General features: G+C 44.1%; 1 protein-coding gene and 1 long non-coding RNA gene across 3 annotated transcripts in view; one reads left to right on the top strand and one right to left on the bottom strand.

Moving 5' to 3' along the window:
* The window catches only part of LOC126384516 (uncharacterized), a 632,363-nt gene that overhangs the window by 84,111 nt on the left and 524,873 nt on the right, over nt 1-23,379 (bottom strand). The gene's annotated exons all lie outside the window — the stretch shown is intronic.
* Nucleotides 1,454-5,240, top strand: irx1b (iroquois homeobox 1b). The gene is made up of 5 exons (XM_050035510.1): nt 1,454-1,943; nt 2,726-2,968; nt 3,323-4,121; nt 4,287-4,347; nt 4,887-5,240. The coding sequence occupies exons 1-5, from the start codon at nt 1,707-1,709 to the stop codon at nt 4,933-4,935; spliced, it is 1,389 nt and encodes a 462-aa protein (XP_049891467.1). The 5' UTR covers nt 1,454-1,706; the 3' UTR covers nt 4,936-5,240.

The following is a 23,379-nucleotide window of genomic DNA, read 5'->3' as shown; positions in this document are numbered from 1 at the left end:
CTAAATTGAATTTCTCAAAGTGGGACTAACGCAGGAGTTGAATTCCTCCTGCATGTATACAGTCAATCAGACCCAAACTGGCCGAGGCGCTCTGAGCATGCTCCACAGTTTCCGCCCCGGGCTTTGACCCTGAAGTCCAATAGCATTAAATGTGTAAGAGAAGAAGAAGCCAGTAACAACATGGAGAAATCTACATCCAGAGCTGTGACTTTTTGGACGGACGAGGAGACACAGTTCATGATGTGTCAGCTGAGAGAGTTAAATATTTTAAGATACACGGAGGGAGGAAAACATGGAATGGCGATTGTTTGGTCTGTGACGTAATAGGTCAACAGGAAAAAGGTCCAATACTAACAAGCTGAAAGGGGGCATATCTCCACCTATCGTAGAGGAGTCGCACATACTTGGCTCAATAAATGGATTGCCCTCCCGTGCTTGTATACTGGGACAAGGACAGTAGTCCAGTTAAATGTCCTAACCATCTCGACTTAACTGACTGACTTTGGATAAGCACCTCATACAACCCTACTTCAAAATATCTGAACTATCCCTTTAAGCTTGTCAAAGAGGAAACATCAAAATGCATCCTTCACTTTTTACACTTTTCCAGAATTTCCAAAAACATTACACTTCCTTGCATCTCATATCTCTAATTTAGACTTATATCTCCTCTTTTTAAATAACCAAACAGACTCTGCAGCATCAGTGATGTCACACCGAGGCCCTCACACAGTACAGTAGTCCATTCTTCTCCACAAACATCTGTCACTTTCCACTCCACAGCTCCCTGTGTGCTCCATATCTCTGCTATCTCTTATCCTGCTCGATCTCTGTCATTACCTTCAGACTCCTTTATCTTCGCTCTCAAAATATGCTCCGCTGACTTCCGTCGATAATCACGGACATTCCTCTCGGATGTGGCCGAGCATATCGATGCCTCGCGGCCCATCTGCTGGACAGAATGTCCCGGCATACCCTGCGGATGAGCTGTCAGAGAGTGGCGGAAAAATGTCACCGAAAATATGCGAGTTAGGGGTTAAAACTGCAACAGTTGTTTAAACCTATTATTATTATTATTATTATTATTATTATTAGACAGTGCAGCTATTATTAGCCTATAGTAAAACAATAAGGAGCTGTGTGTCTGTGTGCGGACTGTTTGTTAATTAAAGTCATGCTGGCCACAAAAAGGCAAATATACACTGCTCACGCGTGCACACTCACACGTACACACTTGTACACACTTGCACACACTTCACAGGTTTTTCTTTCTGTATAGACACAGTGAAGACTGCAGAAATTAGATCACACACACACACACACACACACACACACACACACACACACACACACACACACACGACCTAGGCTAACCAATGCACTAATCGCCTGCCCCGGGCATAGGAGGAGCTTGGTGCTTAAGTAGGCTGCCAATCAGTCAGTCAGCTCCACATCCAGAAGCTCCTGCGGCCAGATACACGCATCACTCCGCACTCGAGGTGCCAAACTGCGGCTCTGATACAACTCCGGGTCGGTGGAAGTGGAGAAGCTTGACAGTTTCTTGAAGGGGGACTCTGGTGATTTAGACACCCCCTTCATCCTCCTCTACTTCTTTCTGGGGATTGCTACTTTTTTTCCTCCTGCCTCCTCTTGCTGTTGTGTGACTTTGGCTTTGAGAGAGATTTACAGTACGCGTTTTTCCGGACATGTCTTTCCCTCAGCTGGGGTATCCCCAGTTCCTCAGTGCCTCCCATGAGGTGTACGGGGGCGAGCGGCCGGCCTCTGCCCGGGAAGGAGGCAGTGAAGGCGGCGTGAGCTCGTCCGCCACCGCCGCGGCTGTCGGCTCCATGCTGGGGATGTACGGGAGCCCATGGGCGGCTCACAACTACAGTGCCTTTCTGCCGTACAGCGGAGCCACAGACCTCGCCCTCATATCCCAGATGGTGAGAGTTGATACTTTAGACTGAAGCAGCTCACATGGTAATGACACACTGTCATTACTGAGCTCCTTTTATTGTAATCTAATGCGCAATTGCCGACAGGTTAAAGTCATTAAGAGATCTAAATACACAGCATTCTTTTCTGGGATATTTATGGATTTATTATCGCTGATAATTTTTTTTAAAAAAAATCTAAACCTCATATTGTCAGTTAATATTTTATTATATTTATGCTTTAATGCTTAATATATGTGTATGGGCTCTGTATGGTAAAAAAATATTGAATTATTACGCAGAGGAGAAATGCGTAAAATTAAACTTTGCAGTTGTCAGCGCAGATTTTTGTGTGTAAATTATGGAAATCTGAAGGGAAACATCTCATTTAGACGCAGTGCACTGTAGGCTATGTGTATATAAAAACACGTTTATTAATCAGAAACAATTAATAATTAATAATGTAAAAATAATTATGTTTGGAGACTGAAATTAATTATATTCCTTATTTGTGTGATAAATCGAAACAATTTATAAAGGCTTATAATTTAATTATAATTTAAAAAGGTAGCCACTTTAAAAAATAAAACAATAAATAATATTAATTTTATTAATTCAGGATATGTGTAATTCCTGATTTCCAGATAAACTGTGCCACATTGGAACTTTACAAACTTTCTTTTGCTGCACAAAAATAATTCAAATGATTTTACGCATCCTTTGAACTTGAAGAAGAAGAAATCATTTCCGCTCAACAAGTTGTCACTTCTCTGTCTCCAACAACATTTCAGGGCTCGCAGTACGAGCTGAAGGACAGCCCGGGCTCCCACCCTGCCTCCCTACCTGTCCACGCCGCTCAAGGCTTCTACCCGTACGGCCAGTACCCGTACGGGGACCCGTCGAGGGCAAAGACGGCCACCCGGGAGACCACCAGCACCCTGAAGGCCTGGCTGCAGGAGCACCAGAAGAACCCGTACCCGACCAAAGGAGAGAAGATCATGCTGGCGATCATCACCCGGATGACACTCACACAGGTGGGTGATGGTGCAGCTGCGGCCTGCTGTTCATCATCATCATCATCATCATCATCATCATCATCATCTCCATACACAAGGATAATGATTGTTTATCAAAAGTTGTGTCACTTCCTGTCAGAATATTAGGTCATTACTTAATATGATAATCTGAAGTCACACTTGCAGCCTGAGGGAGAAACGTCTCCTGATATTTCTGATTTCAAAGCTCGTTTAATGAATTATGTGGAAGAATAATGAGGGTTTCTATATATTTAATCACTTGATATTTCCACTCTGCAGCCGTGCTTCGTTCAACAAGCTGTGATTTTATTATGATTTATAATCAGTAAAAAATCTGTGTCCTGTCTCCAGGTGTCGACGTGGTTTGCAAACGCTCGCAGACGCCTGAAGAAGGAGAACAAGGTAACCTGGGGCCGCAGCGCCGAGGACCGGGACGGCCGCATCTTCAGCAGCGACAACGAGGACGAGCACGGCAAGAACGGCAGCGACGACGAAGACGAAGAGGAGGAAATTGATTTGGAAACTGTCGATATCGAGAGACCCGAGGAGCAGCGAGCGGGGGAGCAGGGCTCCGGGAAGGGAGAGGCGGAGGCAGAGGCAGAGGCAGGCCTGGCCGACAGAGAGCAGGCCTCGGAGCCGAAGAGCTCAGAGAGCAGCAGGACGCTGGAGGGCCTGAGAGGAGTGGACGCGGCTCTTTCTCTCAACAGATCGCCTGTTGTCAAACTCGCAGTGGATCATTCTCCCAGCAGACAGGAGTGCCAGAGACCACCGCAGAGCAAACCTAAAATCTGGTCTCTGGCTGAGACCGCCACGGCCCCCGACAGCTCTCACAAACCTCCCCCTGCGGCCCATGCGCACCACCCGGCTTTGGCGTCCGCCGGCCACCCGGCCTTGCTCCCGGGTCATGGGATTTACACATGCCAGATTGGCAAACTGCACAACTGGGCCAACGCGGCTTTTCTGAATGCCAACTCTCTTTTGAACATGAGGTCGCTCCTCGGAGGGGCGCCGGCCGGACACCTGCCTCTCCACGGCGCGGTGCCGGTTGCGCGTCATGACGCACGGCCGGCGGCGGCGGGCCCCGGAACTTCTGGGACGGAGGATGACAGTGATGCGGAGTCGTCGGGAAGCTTCAGCCCAAAAAGAGATGGTATGGACCTTAAACCGTCTGTAATTAATATGTTCACTGAACAGGCCGCACTGTGACGCACAAGAACCGATCCAACAAAAATAATTACACAAGATAACCTTAAATTTAAAAGATAAATCCAACTAATTAATTTACATTAATTTGGCTTTATTCTCCTTTTCACAGATGAAGAGAGCGACCACAGGCCGGACTCCCTCAAGTCCCCATTCCAGCTGATCACTGACAGGTAACCTCGTGCGTTTTGAAATCAATTTGGCATCAGGACATTATCAACCTCACTTTGTTTCCACATGTCTTCTGCTAAATGAACCTTAACGCGGAGGTAAACACTGCCACACCTGACTGGGCGGGAGGCAGACCTCAGCACATAAATCATGTGATTGAGTCTCCACTTTAACGCCTCGTCAGGCAGCAGTCTAATATATCCTGCGACCCCCCCAACGCTGAGTTATCACCTCCTATGTCATTTAAATAATCTGCCGCCATTTATTCACGCCCCCTCAGTGAATGCAGCTAATGTATGTCAAAGGAAACGCTGATAGCAACATCAGGGATGAAGTGGAGGGTGAAGAGACATAAAATAATTCACCTATAGTGTTTTTTAATTTGCATAAATAGACTTGTTTAAGATAAGATGTAAAAATGAAACTTATAACTGGTGTGTTATTTAAAGTATTTCAGATACATATATTTATTTAAAGACATGGACCCCACTGTTGCACCTATCTCACCTCTGACCTCTCCTGTCCTCTCTCCTCCCCTCAGACCTCACCATGGGACAGCACCACAGCGAGTTCTGACAACGACATTATGAGAAGACAAAGGGAAAAAAAAAGAAATAATTTTATTTAACGGAGAACAGTTTAACGAAGGCTATTTTTGTTGACAGTGCTGCCTGTCATAGTATTACTGTTTAGCTTCTCCATGCAAAAAGAGATGGTTGTTTTTTGTCACAGATTTGCTTGTATCTCTCTTTTATGTCCTACGTTTCTTCTTCGCCTCTTCTGTTGTGAATGGAAACCTTGAAAAATTTGTAAATACAGGATATGAATTTGTCTTTAAAGAATATATTTTTGGGGAACTAAATAAATGTCATTATAGTCATTTATTATTGGAGACTTTTTTCTCCTTTTCTAATTGGAAAGTGTTCATGTGTTGTGAAAAGTGTCCAGAAAATCAGGGAGAAAAAGGTGCAGCGTAGACTTCAGCTTCAGAGGCCAGTGATTTTTTTAATTTTCAGAGGTTGTTTTTCTTCCTTTTTAGTTTTTTATTATCACAGTTTATTATTTTGTCAGACAGACGTTGGTTTTAATGTGAAAATTATAATTAATTCCAGCTTAAAATTCTCATTTTATTTTCTTCCCTCTCAGAAATGAAGTTAAAGTCACAGAGCAGTGGGTGTTTTAGGGGAACAGGACACACTGATGGGAATATACAACACTATATATATAAAATATTATTGATTTCCACTTGTCTAATTAAGATCACAGTGTACCCACCTTTTCATTGACCCCTTCGACACTGTGTCTCATTTGTCTCACACTCTCCCTGCCAGCTAACTCGAGCCCTGTCAGCCCCTTTATAGCAAGGAAACTCTCACCCTTATTGAAATCTGCACTCTCGCCAAAACTGGGAGACTTATGCCAGCGCCTTGGAAGCCACTGCAAACGCTGCGGAAATTGAAATTGAAGATTTCCAGGACCTTATGAACCTGCGCCTGTGCTTTCAGCCCAGGCCTCCTTGCTTTAATGTTGGATTATACCCCCTCAGTGCCACCACTGCCGCCTCTGAAATATGGATCAGACGGCAGGAAAGGCCAGCAGCCAGTATGGGGGCAGCAGCTCAGGGGGAGGTGGATGGGAGGGTAGGAGGGGTGTGTGTGTCACTCTGAGCCATCCTTGACGTTCACAGGCCCAAAGACGGGGTAAAGGGAGAGAGTGTGGGCGGTGGGGGGGCCTCAGGGCTGTTAATAGTGAGTGTTTCTCAAAGCTGTGCTCCTATATACATGCTTGGATTAGCAGCAGGTCATGCATGCTATATAATCTGAGTCCTCTGGCCTCTTTAAGGGCCTGGGCTGCCTCGGGTTCATGTGCAGACACAATGTAGATTTATTTTTGCACATTTACGAAGCTAGAAATCTTTAAAAGTTGCATTAAACAGCTGTTTTAGGTTCACACCTAAATGTGACAGTCCAGTGCTGATCGTCAGCGTCCTGATGGCCTCTGTGTAAAGTGCTTGTTGAGTCTCAGGTGCTGCTGAAGACTGTTTGGATTAGACCAGTGAACTGGTTTGTAATCTTGACTCAGGTTAGGTGAACGTACACGGTCTGCAGCGGCACAGTGACTACGTTTATAGCAATGTGTTGAACAGCTTTTCGTTAGGTGCACTTTTGAGTTCACTTATTTTTGCTTGCCTAAATATAGCAGGAGCTTGTCTGGGTGTGGCCTTAGCCGGGCAGCTGAACAGTCTGCAGTTCAGTAAAGCACACAGTCATGACACACACCGACAGAATCAGAGCCACCAAGTTCATGGACCTGCAGATTAACTCAATGCTGCCACCTCACTCTCAGAAACAGTAAAGCACAACTTTACTTGATGGAGTCCATCTGTGTCCCCGCTGAGGTACAACACACCGACGCTCTCTGCAAGCACACGTTTACACTCTTAACAGCTGCTAATGTAAAAAATTGTAGGCTTTTTATTGGTCTTAATTTAGAAAGCTGAGAAAATCAACACCAGCTCAGAGACGGTGCTAAAACTGCATGTTGTCGCTGCATTCTGAAAACCATTTATACCTAAATTTGATTTCTTTTGGATTGAAATCCACAGACACTCCTTAAAAAGGAGCAAAACATAAGAAAAATCTAGTGGATTATTTTTAAAAAATTCAGCATCAGAAAGTTCAAAACTGCTTCTTCTCATGAGACATAAACAATTTGGAGACACATGCTGACTTATGACTGATTAATTGAACCCATATGACCAAGAGACACTGCAGTGCCTGCTGCAGCTCCACCTACTTCAGCTTTATTAGTACAAATGTGCGGTTATCATGCCACAAACTATCTGTGTCTTTATACAAGATCAGACAAACATTCACTACAAATGTGTGAAAATACACTCAACAAACTGTGCTTCTGCTCTAACTTTAAACCCTAAAAACGCCTACGAATATGCTTCAACATTTGACCACTTTCATATTTGTGAATCATGATTTTAAAAACCTCGGAGCTATAAATCGTGCTGCTTCTAAATGATCCATGACTCAGATATGCAGTGCATGTTACAGCTGCAGGATCAAACTGATGCTAGATATGTTACTGAAATATTTTTCTTAAAGTATAATTTATTTCTTGTTGTAACGCTGGAGTCTGAGTAGCTATAAACAACCTGGAAAGAACAATTTGACATTTTGGGCAATGCACTCATTTTCTTTCTTGCGGCACCGTAAAAAAACTCAAAATATCATCATTACACTTTGTTTTTTTATGGATTAAACATATAGAATATAAAGTGTTAATTAGTGAGCTTTAGAGGTGCAGGCAGGAGGAGATTTGTTTAAACTTTAGACAGAACCATGGTGGCTTTCTGCAGCCTTTGTGTTAAGCTAGGTCAGGGATCCTCAGCTTGCTTTGCCCGGGGCCGCTCTTTGGAAATGACAGGAGGCCAGAGGCCAGTTAATAAACAAGCATCTATAATATTTATCAGCATATAGAATAAATAAATCACCTGAATCATATTTGCCAAGAGGTAAAAGCAGTGGCAGCAGCCCCACACAGGTCAGGTGTACGCAGGGGTGTTTGTAGGATTTGAGGACCTTGGGGGCGAAGTGGCAGGGGAGGATCCCTGGATCCCCCGACAGAGACCATGGCACTTTATTTTTAAGATAATCTTTTGGGTGTTTTGGCTTCATTGATAGGACAGCTGAAGACAGAGAGGAAAGGTGGGAGAGAGAAGGGGATGACACGTAGCGAGGGGCCGCAGGGTGGAATCAAACACTGCGTGGATTCAAAGGACTCAGCCTATATGAGGCGCACGCTCTACCAGGTGAGCTGGAGGTCGCCCCAACAAGCATGTTTTGATGCTATTTCTGCCCTCTGGTGCCTTATTTACATTTAAAGTGCAAACAAATCCCAGCATGAATCAATTTATTTTCATTGTGAATTAGAAAATGGTCAGCGAGCCAAACGGCGCCCTATCGCGGGCCAGATTTGGCCCATAGGCTGTAAGCTGAGTATCACTGAGGTAAGCTGTAACTTCTGCACAGACATCAATCATCAGCTCAGCAAGAAAACAAATAATTGATAAGATGCTGACACGTGTGCGCGAGGTGTGGGAAAATAAGAGTGGTGACTTTGTTGGTGTTTTCTCATCGCTCAAAAAAATCTGTATCTCATAATTCATCCACCAATCGGCCGTTTCACAGAGAACGACAGAGTCAGAAAACAAGAGATAGAAAGAGCAAACTGGAGTGTAAAGAGAGCAAATGAGAGAGAGGGAGGGAGGGAGGGAGGGAGGGAGAGAAATGATGCAGTGAGAGCTGTCATTGATGTGAGAACAGCATGGAAGGAAGCCAGACACTTGAGGCCATTTTCACTTCCTCTGCCAACTCTGACAGACTGCCATCAGCACCGCTGAGGAGAATATCAGCCACTCTTTCTCTTATACACACTTCACTTTTTCCACACTTCATCCCAGCCAGATCACGCTACTGTTCTTCCAAGTACCCCAAACAATATGTTATTCTTTCAAAGTTGGATATCAGTGAGCTTAGCATGATGGGGCTGAAAATGACATCAAATGGCTGTTTAATCAGTTACACAGCGTGTCCAAAACGTGTTTCGTTATGAAAGGAGTGGGAAAAAGTGAGCAGATCCAAAATATGATTAGTGTTTTCTGGCGGGTGCTGCCGGAAACTTCTTCAGAGTTTCAAAGTTTATGCTTCATGTTGGTTGTTTGTCACCCAAGCCACCCCAAAACTTTTTAAAAATAGAGCTGGTACACGAGAGAGGGAAACAAGCCGGCGCTCTGTCTGTGGAGTTTTTTCGAGTCGTATCAGCCTCTCAAACTCTCACTGTGAATAGAGTCTTCATTGGCGCTTTGGTATTCTGATATAGGCTCTTCGGTGAGTTCTAATCCCTATTAAAGAGGTAGATTATGGAGGGGATTTGTCTTTGATTTGCCTGTCCCACTGCTCTTTTCTGTCAGCACCTCGCTCTCACTATATATATCCTTCCCTCCTTCCTTTCTCTCTGCTTCTCTGTCTGTCTTGATGGGATGGTCAGGGATTGAACAATGATTGCCTCCATGTGTCATCCCCCTCACACTCCCACCCTCAGACATCCTCCTGTGATTATGGCCACATGTGTGAGGGCCCCTGGTCGCCTGAATGGATTTGTTAAAGGCCCCCAGTGGATGAGAGAGGCCCGGGCCCCGTAGCCTGGCCCTCGTGTGCACATCTATCCCCTTTCGAGGCACTCTGCATGGGGGTGAGCTCCCTGCCAGTGTCCTCCCCCGCCCCCCGCCTCCCACCTCAGCGGTTCCCCCTCCTACTCCTCTCCGCTCCTCCGCCACGCAGAGATAATCAGGCTTATGTAAAGACGACGTGCTCTTTTGACAGTCATCAGCTCATCAGTGATCCAATCAAGCCCAAATCCGCCATTGTTCGCCCCTCAAAGTGTCTCAAATCCGCTTGTGCAGGAGAGAGGGGCTGCGCTCTTTATCCTGCCAATCACTCCTGACATTCCTGCCCCTGTTGCCATGGCCTGGGGTCAGAGGTTGGGAAAACAGAGAGCATGAGCTGACTCGGGGAGAATGGTGGGGCGCTAAAGGAGGGACTCTCCGCGCAACGGCCCCATTGGTCAGCCAACGCAGGGGGTAAATGTAGACAAGTTAGGACTCTATAGCCCCGCTGAGAGGGCCAGCCGGACAGAAAGGGACGCGGGCAGGGGAGGAGAAAGAAGGGGGGATGATGAGGCAGAGAAAGAGCCGAGGGAAGAGAAAGAGGGCAAGAGAGGTGTGTGTGGAGAAAGGAGCAAAAAGAGGGTTAGGGAGGGACAGTGTTTGATTGCCAAATAGGCTTTGCAGAGCTTGACCTCGAGGGGCTCGGAGAAGAAAAGGCCTGACACACAGTTAGAGAAATAATGAACATGCCAGTTAATATTTCCTGAATGTTTCATTTAGATTTTATGCAGTTAAAATGTAGAAACGTAACATTTCTCTGCAGCAAAACAACCCGCCATTATGTACACGAACAAACCGCCAACAGAAAAAGATGTTTGATCGGTGTGTGTGTGCTCGCTGCTGAGCTGTAATTTGAAATGGAAATGTACCTCCCAATGAAGCTAATACATGTCATTGCAGGATAAGCAGGGCACTGGGTTAAATCTGTTGTAATGTCCTCAAAAGAATAATTTTCTGTACCCAATGTATACGTAAGTGAGCAAATGTTTAGCCGAGACAAGATATCATAGGGAATTTACGCCATTCACTGTTCCTCCACAGGGATTAGTGGAATTAAGCGTTTAACACAAAAGCAAAGTATCAAAACTCATGAGTAATTCAACAAGCTCCACAATTCGGAGTTTACCGAGCGCTGCTTCTTAGCCTGCGTTTATTGTGGCGTTGCAGCTGCGAGGAGCGTACAGACAAATAGCAAACATTGTCAATGCCTTTTAAAGGAGACAAATTTAATATACAGGGAAAATACACACAACAAATACTATGAAAGGGTGGGAGTGAGAAGTCTTTTCTCTTGTTGCCTGCCCATTCAGGGCAATAATCTGAGGGAAGAAGCAGATTAGGACGGAGGGAGGGTTCGTGGCTGAGTGTTCGCATCGCTGGCTCCTTTCAGCCATTTTGAAACAATGTTTATCCACTGGTTTGTTATAGCGCAGCAACTTAGCTTAGTGTACTGCTGTGAGAGTCCTGAGGGGGCTGAGGACTCGCTGCGTCTTTGTCCAGCGTCCATTGAGACACGCTGGTGTGTTAGAGCGGGGCGGAGGAGCTGCACTAAATTCATTCATGTATGATCTCGGCCATCTCTGAAATTTGTGCCTTGAAATATTTGCGAAATGTTGTTGGGAATGTGCTCATCATGGTCACAGTGTAGGTTCATACAGCCAGTGTTTGCACCTGAGGAAGACAGTCAGACCTCAGCTTGACTTTTAGGGACCAAAATCACCAGTGTGGCATTTCAATTACTGTCCTTTATCAGTAATCCCCTAAAGCAACGCGTTCTTATAAGATCTCTTCTCTCATGAGCTGAAAATAGTGTCAGTAACTTTAAAGCAGCTCTAATTTATATTTAGATGGAAGAGGTCAGTTAAAGTGATGAACCTACAGAGCATGATCTCCTGAACCTGCTGTTCCCTCGACTTTACAGAGCTTAACAATGTGACTACAGTCTTGATACGGACATTTATATTTTTTACACAAGCAGTAAACAACCTTTTTACACAGATATTGATTGTAAGTGCTCACATGTTTTAAGTTAAACTATTAATATACGAGAAATGACCAACAAGTTAAAGGGTAACTTCGGCATTTTCCAGCCTGGACTCTATTTCCTCATGCATTTGTGTCTAAGTGACTCAAAGGAACAACAGTTTCTTACATTGGTCGGGTATTGAGTCAGAGCGCTGCAGCCGGCAGCAGCAAAATGGCTGCAATGTAATCCCAGTGGGCAACTGAGCATCGTCAATTTACCTCCACTACAAGTGTCACTGTCAGGCTCAGACTGTTGTGTCTGACAACTTGTGCAAAGGATTTCTACGAAGGTTATCCTTTTGTTAAAGAGTTAGATCCTTTTTGTTCAACCAGAAACAGCCCACACCGCCAAAAACACCAGACTCCATTTAAACAAACAGTAATTTTAGCGTGTATAGAGGCAGCATGTTTCCACATCTAACTGGGTGAATTATGTTTTTATTCCTACCAAACCTGAGTTGGTGATTATTGGAACAGTGGAGAGACGAACTAAGACAGCTTTTGTGAGTTTACTTTTGCTCCTGTTGACTCTGAATGAAGTGTGTTTTATGATGATAAAATTAGTGTTTATTTGAATGGAGTCTGGTGTGTTTGACAATAGTGATTTTGGGGTTGTTTCTGGTTTAAAAAAAAGGATGTCCCTCATCAACAAGGAGGTCGACTTCTGTAGAGATCCCTTCAATAACGCTGGCACAATCTGAGCCTGTCATTGACAGAAACAAGCAATTTTAATGGACTTCAATTAATGGTGCTAAAATGCCCACAGGGATTACACTGCAGCTTGTTTCGCTGCTGCCGGCTGCAGCGTTCTCACTCAACACTGGACCAGTTAATAAAATACCGTCATTTAAAATCAGTTTGTTTATAGTTTATTTGATAAGTAGGTTAGCCAGTTACTTTATGTCAAACAGGACGTCCACTGTGGGGTCTTGTTCACCCTCTCTGTATTTCTTTTATCACTTCCAGCTGGCTGTTGCTTTGTAACTTGATCCATTATGCAGCCTGCTGAAGTGTGTAGATACTGACTGACCCATATTAACATAAACTTGGTGAAAAGCTAAAGTTTCACAGTGTTTTACTGGGTCTGGAAAAAAAAACAAAGAAACAATCCAACAATTAACGCTCAGTGTCTTGTTTAGCCTGGGGCCAGCGTTGTGTATGATGACGCTGACAGAGTGTGTTAACTGAATGTGCTCAGGCCTTTGGTGAACAGTAAACCAAATGTATCTGTTAGGCTAACATACTGTGTTATACGACACTTGACATGCCAGTGTTGTGCCTAAGATGGTTTCTCCGTCAATAGGTGTTTCCCCGTACCTACATCTGAATGAAACCTTTTCCTTCACATAACCACAAAAGGGGGCTGTTCTGCATTTTAACAGGAGGGAAACATTATTTAACATTATGCGACGAGGCAACAGACTTCAACAGAACACCTGTGTGACTTGTGCAACTGGAAATACAGACAACACAGCTACTGGTACTGCTGTAGTTCATGTTAATATAAAAATCAGTTAGACTCCAACGGAAAAAAAAATCCCCCATTTTTATGCAAATTTTAACGCCACATATGACGTCCAAGGTACCCTGGGTGTGTTGGTTGTTGACGTTCTGGGACGCCGTGTCAACTTCAGCCTGTTACATGCATTGTCTGTTTTCAAAATACACTTCTGTTTTCACAGGAAATGTACAGTTTGCATACAGTCTCTTTCAAAATAAAAGCACTACGTCTGTATTGATGTTTTTTTCCGTTCAACAACAAACGCACATGGTTACGTTTGGCTGAAGTTTATTTTGAAAAGACACATTGCATGTCACAAGCGTAAATTCTCAAATGTCCCTGAAAGTCCAACTGATGCTAAGGCTGTGCAAATACTCGTCTGGTGATCAGGATTACGATTTTGAGGTCAAACGATTTCAAAATTAATTATATCGAGCGTAAACGATTTTTGGTCACGGACGTCTGGAGATGTTATTTATTTACTACGAATAATGCGAAGGGCAGGCGATCACAGAAGATTTCAAAAACAGCGTGCGGAAAATGGCAGAGGGAGAGCGAGAGAGGTTGGTCTGTGTCTGTGTGTGTGTGCATCAGGGCCGAACTCCACCGTGCGTATTCAGAGAGTGCATCAGGGCCGAACTCCACCGTGCGTATTCAGAGAGCAGAGGAGAACTGTAAACACGTGACCACGTGGAGACAGAAATGACATGCTGTCGTGTAAACAATATAAGCCATCACGTGCGCCGCATAATTGTGATTTCAATTTTGGCCAAAATAATCGTGATTATGGTGTTTTTCCATAATTGAGCAGCCCTAACTGACGCTGGAGGTGTAGCCAGGGCATCATTGTTCGACGTGTACGCTGTAAACCCCGATCCATGCATGATACAAAATTTTAATGTTAAGTCAACTCAATTGTCAAAATGACATAAAAACTTTATGTTCACTTGAAACAAAAACTCACCCCATATGAGCTTGATATATATATATTTTGTGTTATGTCCACAATTTTTGAGTTTTGAATTAACTGAAATATATAAAGCCAATTTCACCTGATTAATTTATGGCCAATAAACAACACTTAATGAGCAGAGTTTCCCAGCTTGCCGTGAGACGATGTGTTTAAGGCCTGAAGCCGAAGAAAACTGTGTTTAAATGTGTTCTAATCACTCACGTTACCGATTAAGGCAGTGATTCATGTTTATGTATTTGACAGTGGTTCTAATAGGTTACAGTTAATGTGGTAAAAGACATGTTGCACCAGGAGTTAAGTCGTATACTCAGCTAGAGACCTCCTGCCTGTGAGGATTTCAGTGTGTGACATAAAGTTGTGCTGAGGTGAAATATAGAGCACTTCCTGGATCAGAGTTCATCTCTTTGCCTCATTCTTGCAATTGAGAAACCTCACCAGAATATATTTTTAGAGTTTAATCATTTAAAAAGAATGGTTGTAAAATGTGTGCTCAATGTTTTTATGTTCATATGACATTAAACAATGACAAAACAGTTGTATAAAGCTGATATAAAAGTCCTGTCAGACAGGGTCAGGTGACACATTTATTTTGTGTCTGGTGTACTCAAAACTTTTATGTTACTGTATTGAAGTAAACTAAAAGTTCTGAGTGGAAGCTGTTTCCAAAAAAAATTAAGTTGAGTGAGCTAATTGGGGTTTACAGTACAGGCCACCGTGTCAGTATTTGACAAGCTGGGAGTGAGAATGTTGGTGTGGCTGTCACAGAGAATCTTTGTCTTGTGTTTTAACAAGTAAAACAAATCTGCCAGTGCAGAAAAATATTTCAAACACAAACTGATTTGTATAAATAATCATTTTTAGAAATTAGTGCTGGTGTCTTTAACAAACACAAATTAAAGCAGGATGCTGCACTGAAGTGATGAAAATAAAATGGAAATTCTTATCAGATTTTAATGGAAACAAATTTTAATTTCTCACAAAACTGTTTTTTTTCCACTTGTTTTATTAAAGGGACACTTTTGGGATTAAGAGACAACAAGTGACACATATTACAAGATAAGATTAAGGCTCTGTCAGTGTACAGTAACCCAGCCTTTCTCTCTGCTGATGGTGATAGATGACTCACGGGTCACATATCTTCACAGTGTAATTACACATGAGCTGCACACACACACACACACACACACACACACACACATACACTATCACTATCACTCTACACATACACACACACACACACACTATCACTCTACACACACAGTTGCAGAGTAATGTGAGTCCTCATTCATCTGCCCGAGTCGTTTAGGGTAATAGAGCTTAATGGAGTATATTAACCCTGTCCAGCTTGCATCCCTCCCTCAGATGTGTGTGTGTGTGTGTGTGTGTTCATGCACGTGAACAGGGAAAGGGGAAACCTGCCAACTGTTTATCTGCAAGGGACACACACACACACACACACACACACTCACTCACTCACTCACTGGGGGAGCAGAGATCTGGTTTCCCACTGTCACAGATGCTTACCCGCCTCTCCATTAGTGATGTGATTGGAGTGGACATAGAAAACCAGCAGCTTCGTTCCCACAGGGGCAATCTGAGGAAATTATTGCCCCGCTCCTCTCCGGGGAATGTCAGCGCTCCAGAAAGAAGCACTTAATCGACTGCTATCACATGCAACTCTCTGTCAGCCGCAGAGCATGAGTTTTTGAGCATTTGCTGTGGATTAATACTTTGTGAAATGGCGTGTGATGATATGTGATCAGTCATGGCACACAATGAAAGGCTCGGAAGGGATCTCTAGATGTGGAATCAGGAGATCAGACGCTCAGCGGCTTTTACTGGGAGAGTGACAGACACATAATCACTGGAGAATGAAGAGTGATACAATGCTGAGGATCCTCTGTGCGTTTTTAGACCATGTTCTTTGTGCTACAAGGAGAAAATCATCCTATAATCTATAAAGAACGTTACAGTATTTCATCCAGCTCGTCTGTCCTGATGCAAATGCTGCAGGAATGTGACAAAGAAAAATCACATGCTGATTAAGATGTAGCAACAAACACAGAGACACAGGGTGCAAAGTCAACAGGGTGGGACGTTAGGCTGCTGGTGGCCAAGAGTGCCGGGAGGTCCAGTCAGAGATGGAACATGACGACCACACCCAGAGACAAGCAGACCTGCTGTACCGTCATTGGTTAGTCACAAAACTGTGGCTGACCTTTTCACCCCGGTCGATAACAAATGCAAGTTGAGCCCACTGCAGCCTCACACAGACTCAATCACCACGACAGAGAGGTTGTAGTTCCCTGAACCACCAGAGGATGGCAGCTGAGGTCTAAGCAGTGGTGCTGAGGTGGTCATGTGAAACGTTTTACTCTCTCTCCCAATCCAACAATCTAAAGTGGCCTCTGGTGTAAAGATCTGAGATTAGACGTGGTCCTCACTTTGTACTTTCCTTTCTGTTTATTGAAGTTCTTACATGAGGAAATGAAAATAATTCTTGGTTATCTTTTGTCTTTTTAAAGAAGGCAATAACTCAGAGTACAAATATCTAAGTGACTTGGTGACTGGCGGCATGTGTCAGACAGTGGTGGAAGAAATACTATTTCATTTAAGTAAAAGTACTCGCAGTGTAGAAATACTCTTTTACAAGTAAAAGTCCCAAATTTTGACTCACTTCAGTAAAAGTCCTCACTGTGCAGAAAAATGGAAAGAATTGAATTATAATTATTGGATTGTCATCACTGATGTTGCAGGTGGGGCACATTTACATTGCCATTTTGTGAATTTCCTCCCTCAGATCAACAAAGTCTAATCTCACAGTTTAACCTACAGCAATACCTCATAATGTTTTTGTTTTTGTTGCACTGCATCCAAAAAAGAAAAAGCATTAGACACCAGGGGTCTCATTTATAAACATTGCATACGCACAAAACGCGGCCTGAACGAGGTGTACTCCACTTCCAACACAAAAAGTTGTGTTCTATAAAAACAGACTTTATGATAGAAACTTTGATCCATGCGTACGAACATTTTGGAGACGGGAAAATGGCGATGCAGATAGTGAGGTGGAAGCCTGATTGTAGAAATTGTCAACCCAGTCTCACTCTGAAATCTTCGAAATCTGGCGTTTGGGCAGTGATGTAAAAAAAACATTCTTTAACATTGGCATGATACTTGGCTGGTTGCCATTATAGTTTAATGGTGCTCAGCAGCATCAGGGGGACAAGAATGAAAGTTAAGGCAGCGAAAGTCCGAGTACTTTCACCCGAGAGAGCGGTGTTCGTGTCCCATAAGATTCTAAAGCCAAACCCTGTTCTTTTTCCCTAAACCTAACCACGTGTTTTTGTTGTTGGAGGAAAAAAATGTCAATTTGCGGAGTTGTACTGACGTAGTGCTTTTATTTTGAAAGAGACTGTATCAAACTGTACATTTCCTGTGAAAACAGAAGTGTATTTTGAAAACAGACAATGCATGTAACAGGCTTATGTTGACACAGCGTCCCAGAACATCAACAACCAACACACCCAGGGTACCTTGGACGTCATATGTGGACGTGGAAAGTCCATGACCAAACGTGGACATGTGACGAGGTCACAGTGAGGATGAGTTTAAGCTGTTGAATATTTTTTGTCTGATAGCTAACGAATTAGCTTAGGATGAGTACAACAAACCCCGGACTTTCACCCAGGAGTCTGGTGTTCACTTCCTGTATGAAGGTAGAGCCAAACCACTGTGTGTTTTTTCTAAACCTTATCATGTGTTTTTGTTGATGTCCTGTGGTTGGTTGCGGTGTCCCAGAATGTAGAGGATACCTAGCATGTAATATGTAGACGTGAAAGTCCACCGACAAAGCTGCGATATGTGACGACTTGGGATGAGAACGTGTTGAGGTATTCGTATGAACAGTGCATGATAACAGCCTGTGTGTTCACACCTTGCTTTCACTGCCCCCAAGTGGCCAAAAAAAACCCGGTTGTTATGGGTTTAAAGGAAAGAAATAGGTTGATGTTACTTACTTTAACACGTATGGCGGTGAGGTCTGTGGGAAACCAAACACAAAGGACATGAGAAATTTGAGCAAAACACAAGAATAAATCTTAAGAGGAAAAGTAAAAGCTGGCAGACATGATAAAGAAACTGAAAAGGCACTGGTAAGTAAACAAGTTCTGGGAGCAGAGAGAGGATATAAATTAAATTGTAGGCAGATCAAGAGAAATTAAAACCAAATAAAGAGAGAGTACCAGACAGAGGATCAGTGGGAGAGTTAAAGCAGGTTAAAAGTGTTTGTTAAAGGCTCTATCGGTCCCTGTGGACTGTGGCTTGAACAGCTGAATAATGTATGTCCGCTCCCGGAGTAATGAAGTGGAAGTGATAGGGAGGAATACGGCTGGCCTCCCAGGGCTCAACGCAAACTGTGCACACTCTTAAGAGCTGCCTGTAGCCTAAACCTGTCTCCCTCTCTGCCTCTGTCTGTCTCCGTCCACTTCCTTTCACGCACACACTGACACACACGCACTGCGCAGCGGCTAAGAGGGTTAGCTTGTCTCTGTTCCCGTATCCTACATCATTGATGAGGAAGACCAGGGCATTTATAGTATCCCACTCAGAGTTCAGCAGCTCCAGATCTTCCATGAGGCTCGTATTAGACAGGAGCACAGGATGCGGCGGATAGCATGGCTGCTGCTCGCTGGTCAGACAGGCACTTGGTGTTGGCAGCCTTGTTTGTGGATCAGATCCTGCCTGGTTTGCGCTTGTACTTGGTTGGTGCTATTGTGCTTAACAAGAGGCAGCCGCTGTAGGGCCGTGTCTCATGGTGGAAAGAAAGGGCTATTTTCTTTCCTCATGATCCATTTATTGCCTGTCTTCCTCTGTCCTCCTCCTTCTCTCTGAATGTCTCTTCTTTATCTCGGCAGAGGCTGAAAAAAGGTGAAAAGTTACCTGGTGTTACCTCCATGTTCATGTGTCTGATGGTAGATCACTCTGAGGACAGGAAGTCTTTCATGGAAACGACTTTCTCACCATTTTGTTTCGCTTTACTTCAGAACCTTAAGATAATGGTTTTAACAACGTTTCAAAAGGAGGATCCCATAGTACTCAAATAACTTTATCCAGTCCGTAGATAAATAGTTTAACATTTTGGAAAATACTTTAATTGGCTTTCTTATCAAAAGTTAGTTGAGAAGACTGATACCACCCTCATGTATGTCCAGTCAATATAAGCCTGCAGCTGATTAGCTTAGCTTAGCACAAAGCACAGCTGTCAAGTCTCCCATTTTGGCTGGGAAACTACCGTATTTTACCCCTCTTTCCCGCCGTCCTCCCGTATTAGTATTTTCCCGTAAATCTCCCGTATTATAATATAATTTTAAAAAACGAAACATTCCTCTGCCTCTCCAAACTGAACTCTGTCACTAGCCTCGCCCTCTGCCTCTCCAAACTGAACTCTGTCACTAGCCTCGCGAGAACTGCCACCTGCAGTAGCCTGGGAGGCAGCTGTCACGAGGCTAGTGTCGACAGCGGGTCTGGTTGACAAGTGGTCATTTTAGATTTCCTGTACACCTGTCTTAACATGTAAGGGATACTGGAGCTTGGTTGGGGTGGTGGGACGGCCCGCAGCGGGCGCCGGAAAATTTCCCTTATTTTCAAATCCAAAACTTGACAGGTATGGCACAAAGACTGGAAACAGCGGGAAACAGCCTGGCTGTGTCCAAATGTAACACACTGGCCACTTTATTAGGTACACCTTGCTAGTACCAGGTTGGACCCCCTCTTTAATTCTTGGTGTCACAGATTCAACAAGGTGCTGGAAACATTCCTCAGAGATGTTGGTCCATATTGACATGATGACATCACACAGTTGATCCATGATGAGAATCTCCCGTTCCAGCACATCCCAAAGGTGCTCTATTGGACTGAGATCTGGTGACTGTGGAGGCCATTGGAGTACAGTGAACTCATTGTCATGTTTGAGATGATGTGAGCTTTGTGACATGGTGCGTTATCCTGCTGGAAGTAGCCATCAGAAGATGGGTACACTGTGGTCATAAAGGGATGGACACGGTCAGCAACAATACTCAGGTAGGCTGTGGTGTTTAAACCATGCTCAGTTGGTACTAAGAAAATCTCCCCCACACCATTACACCACCAGCAGCAGCCTGAAGCGTTGATACAAGGCAGGATGGATCCATGCTTCCATCTGAATGTGGTTTTTCCAATCTTCTATTGTCCAGTTTTGGTGAGAAAACCCGTGTGAATTGTAGCCTCAGTTTCCTGTTGTTAGCTGACAGGAGTGGCACCTGGTGTGGTCTTCTGCTGCTGTAGCCCATCTGCTTCAAGGTTGGACAAGGTGTTGTTGCTTCAGAGATGGTCTTCTGCACACCTTGGTTGGAACCAGTGCTTATTTGACTTCCTGTTGCCTTTCTATCATCTTGAACCAGTCTGGCCATTCTCCTCTGACCTCTGGCATCAACAAGGCATTTTGGCTCACTGGATATTTTCTCTTTTTGGGACCATCCTCTGTAAACCCTAGAGATGGTTGTGCTGAAAATCCCAGTAAATACTCAGACCAGCCCGTCTGGCACCAACAACCATGCCACGTTCAAAGTCACTTCAATCACCTTTCTTCATCATTCTGATGCTCCGTTTGAACTTCAGCAGCTCGTCTTCACCATGTCTACATGACTCAATGTTAATGAGCAGTTGAACAGGTGTACCTAATAAAGTCGATGGTCAGTGTATATTGACCAATACAGCTAAAACTGACTAATTAACATGACGTATCCTCAATATGTCCTGGGGTTAGTTGTTGGTACGATTTCCTGGCTGGGCACAGAGTCTTCCTGCACTCTTGTTTCTGAGGTGCAACCAGTGGAGGCTACACGAAGTCCCTAGACCCTGTCAATAAAGAGTCCAGCATATAATGCCCCACCACGTTATTTTGTTTGAAATGTAATCACGAGGATGGGAAAAATGGCGTGTGACGGCCCCTCACGTGCTGAGTTTGTTGTGGTTCACCAGTGACTTTTTTTCCCCTGTTCTTGAAGGCATCACAGGAGCACAGCGGCTGATTCAGAGCACCTGGGCCGAGAGCTTCTGGGGAATTAAAGCCCAGCTCCAGTGTTGCTTGGACTTTACTCCTCTATCCATTTTGGTCTTTGCTTTTCCTTTTGCTTTCGCCTCACAACACCTCACACTACACTATGTTCACTTACTCACACACATCTTATGTACTGATTGGCCACACTCCATATGTTATTTTTCAGGTGTTTACTTTGTGACAATAAATATCTTATTATCTAATTTAACACCATCCACTGTGTCCACTCCAGTTCTTGGTCTAGGAGCCGGACAAGTCGGACAAGCCGGAAAAATTTGTCACAGCCCGGCTCAAAAGCTACAACAAGAACAAGCTGACTGACAATAATAATAATGTATTTACAAAAACACAAGTTAAATCAAATAATACAACTATAGTGTATAGTGTGTGTGTGTGTGTGTGTGTGTGTGTGTGTGTGTAAAACAAAGAAGAACCCAGAGCTGTCCTCAGGCAGAGAGAGAAAACAAGACTGACAGCCACAGACCCTCCTCTCAGCTCCTGCAACACAACAAACAACCAACCAACACAACCTGTAAGAGAGCCATCGAGAGTATGGCAGGAGGGTCGTGTCCCCACCCCACAAAAACACAGCCTGTACATGCATTGTGTCTTTTCAAAATACACTTTTCACAGGAAATGTTAAGTTTACGCTCGTTAGATGCGCACAGTCTTTTCCAAATAAACTTACAGAGCCCAGTGTCACTCCAGCACTCCACCAGTGACTTGCCGTGTCAGACACTGACAAATCGGCATGATACGTGGCTGGTCACCATTAAAGTTTAACGGAGCTCGGCGGTGTCAGGGGGAAACATGGCTCAACAAGAATGAAAGTTAAGGCGACGAAAGTCTGAGTAGGGCGTGTGGGAGCAGTGGTGGATGGGTCCAACAAACATTGACATCCCCTCGGGATAGCGGTGTTCACTTCCTGTAAGATTCTAAAGCCAAACACTGTTCTTTTTTCCTAAACCCAACCACGTGTGTTTGTTGTTGGAGGAAAAACAAACATTAAACGCGGTGTTGTACTGACATAGTGCTTTTATTTTGAAAGAGACTGTTTGCAAACTGTACATTTCCTGTGAAAACAGAAGCGTATTTTGAAAACAGACAATGCATGTAACAATCTGAAGTTGACACGGCGTCCCAGAACGTCAACAACCAACACACCCAGGGTACCTTGGACATCATATGTGGACGTGGAAAGTCCATGACCAAACGTGGACATGTGACGAGGTCACAGTGAGGATGATGTTGGCTTACAATGTCAATAAAACTGTCATGATCCTGGTTTGTTTGTATTCTGTTATCCTATGAACTTTCTGAGTTTTCTGCTTGTGTCCCATGTTTCATGTTTTTATTCATATTTAATTTGCTTCCTGTTTTATTTTGTAGATTCTCTCCTCATGTGTCGTGTCTAGTTTTACTTCCTGTCTTTGTGTGTTTTCCCGCCTGTTTCTGTCCTGCCTGTCTCGTTAGTTCCTCCCTGTTCCCAGAGTCTTCCCTTCACACCTGTTCTGTATTAGTCTTGTGTGCTCCACCCTTGTTGTCAGCCAGTCTCCATTTCCCTCCTTTTGCCCGTGTCCTCCTCCTCCAGCTGTGTCTCGTCCTTCTGATTAGTTTTCTGTGTATATATACCTGTGTGTTTCCCTTTGTCAGTTCATCTGTTGTTCATCCTGTGCTCATCCCTGTTCATCATGTTTTTCCTGGTTGGTTTTCAGTTTGGTTTTTGTTCTGCTTTCTTTTGGGATTTGAGCTGCCTCCCTGTATCTGGATGTTTTCAGCTGCATTAAAGCTCGCCTTCTTTCAAAGACTCAAACGGCCTGTTGGTCTGCATTTGGGTCCTCCTCTGAACTGAAACAGACACCTCTTATTTACGTTTATTTCCTTGTGCAACAGAAGCATGTGGTTAGAAAAACCCCCATCATGGTTTGGCTCAACGTTTACACAGGAAGCAAACAGTGACCTCCCAGATAAAAGTCCAAGGTTTGTTTGACCCATCCACCACCTCTCCTGCACGCCCTATAGGGACTTTCCAGCTCCTTATATTATGTTGTTATGAGCAGTGTTTCAAACTGACGCCATCTGGCGGCATTCGAATCTAAGGCTGCTGTCAGCCCTAGAGTGGTCTCCTCTGGTCTGAATCAGGGACTCATGTTGTTCCAAAGTTGTATAATTGCCTAGAGTTGGTTCGTGTTCTCAC

Source organism: Epinephelus moara, chromosome 22 (assembly GCF_006386435.1).
Source record: "Epinephelus moara isolate mb chromosome 22, YSFRI_EMoa_1.0, whole genome shotgun sequence".
NCBI classification, from domain to species: Eukaryota; Metazoa; Chordata; class Actinopteri; order Perciformes; family Serranidae; genus Epinephelus; species Epinephelus moara.
This window is presented reverse-complemented; position numbering and strand designations above follow the sequence as displayed.

What these genes read in the sequence shown, in the direction of transcription:
- irx1b (XM_050035510.1), top strand. Translation starts at nt 1,707, where the DNA reads ATGTCTTTCCCTCAGCTGGGGTATCCCCAGTTCCTCAGTGCCTCCCAT. An exon ending in CCCGGATGACACTCACACAG is followed by an intron (nt 2,969 to 3,322) that starts GTGGGTGATGGT and finishes TCCTGTCTCCAG; the next exon opens with GTGTCGACGTGGTTTGCAAA. An exon ending in TTCCAGCTGATCACTGACAG is followed by an intron (nt 4,348 to 4,886) that starts GTAACCTCGTGC and finishes TCCTCCCCTCAG; the next exon opens with ACCTCACCATGGGACAGCAC.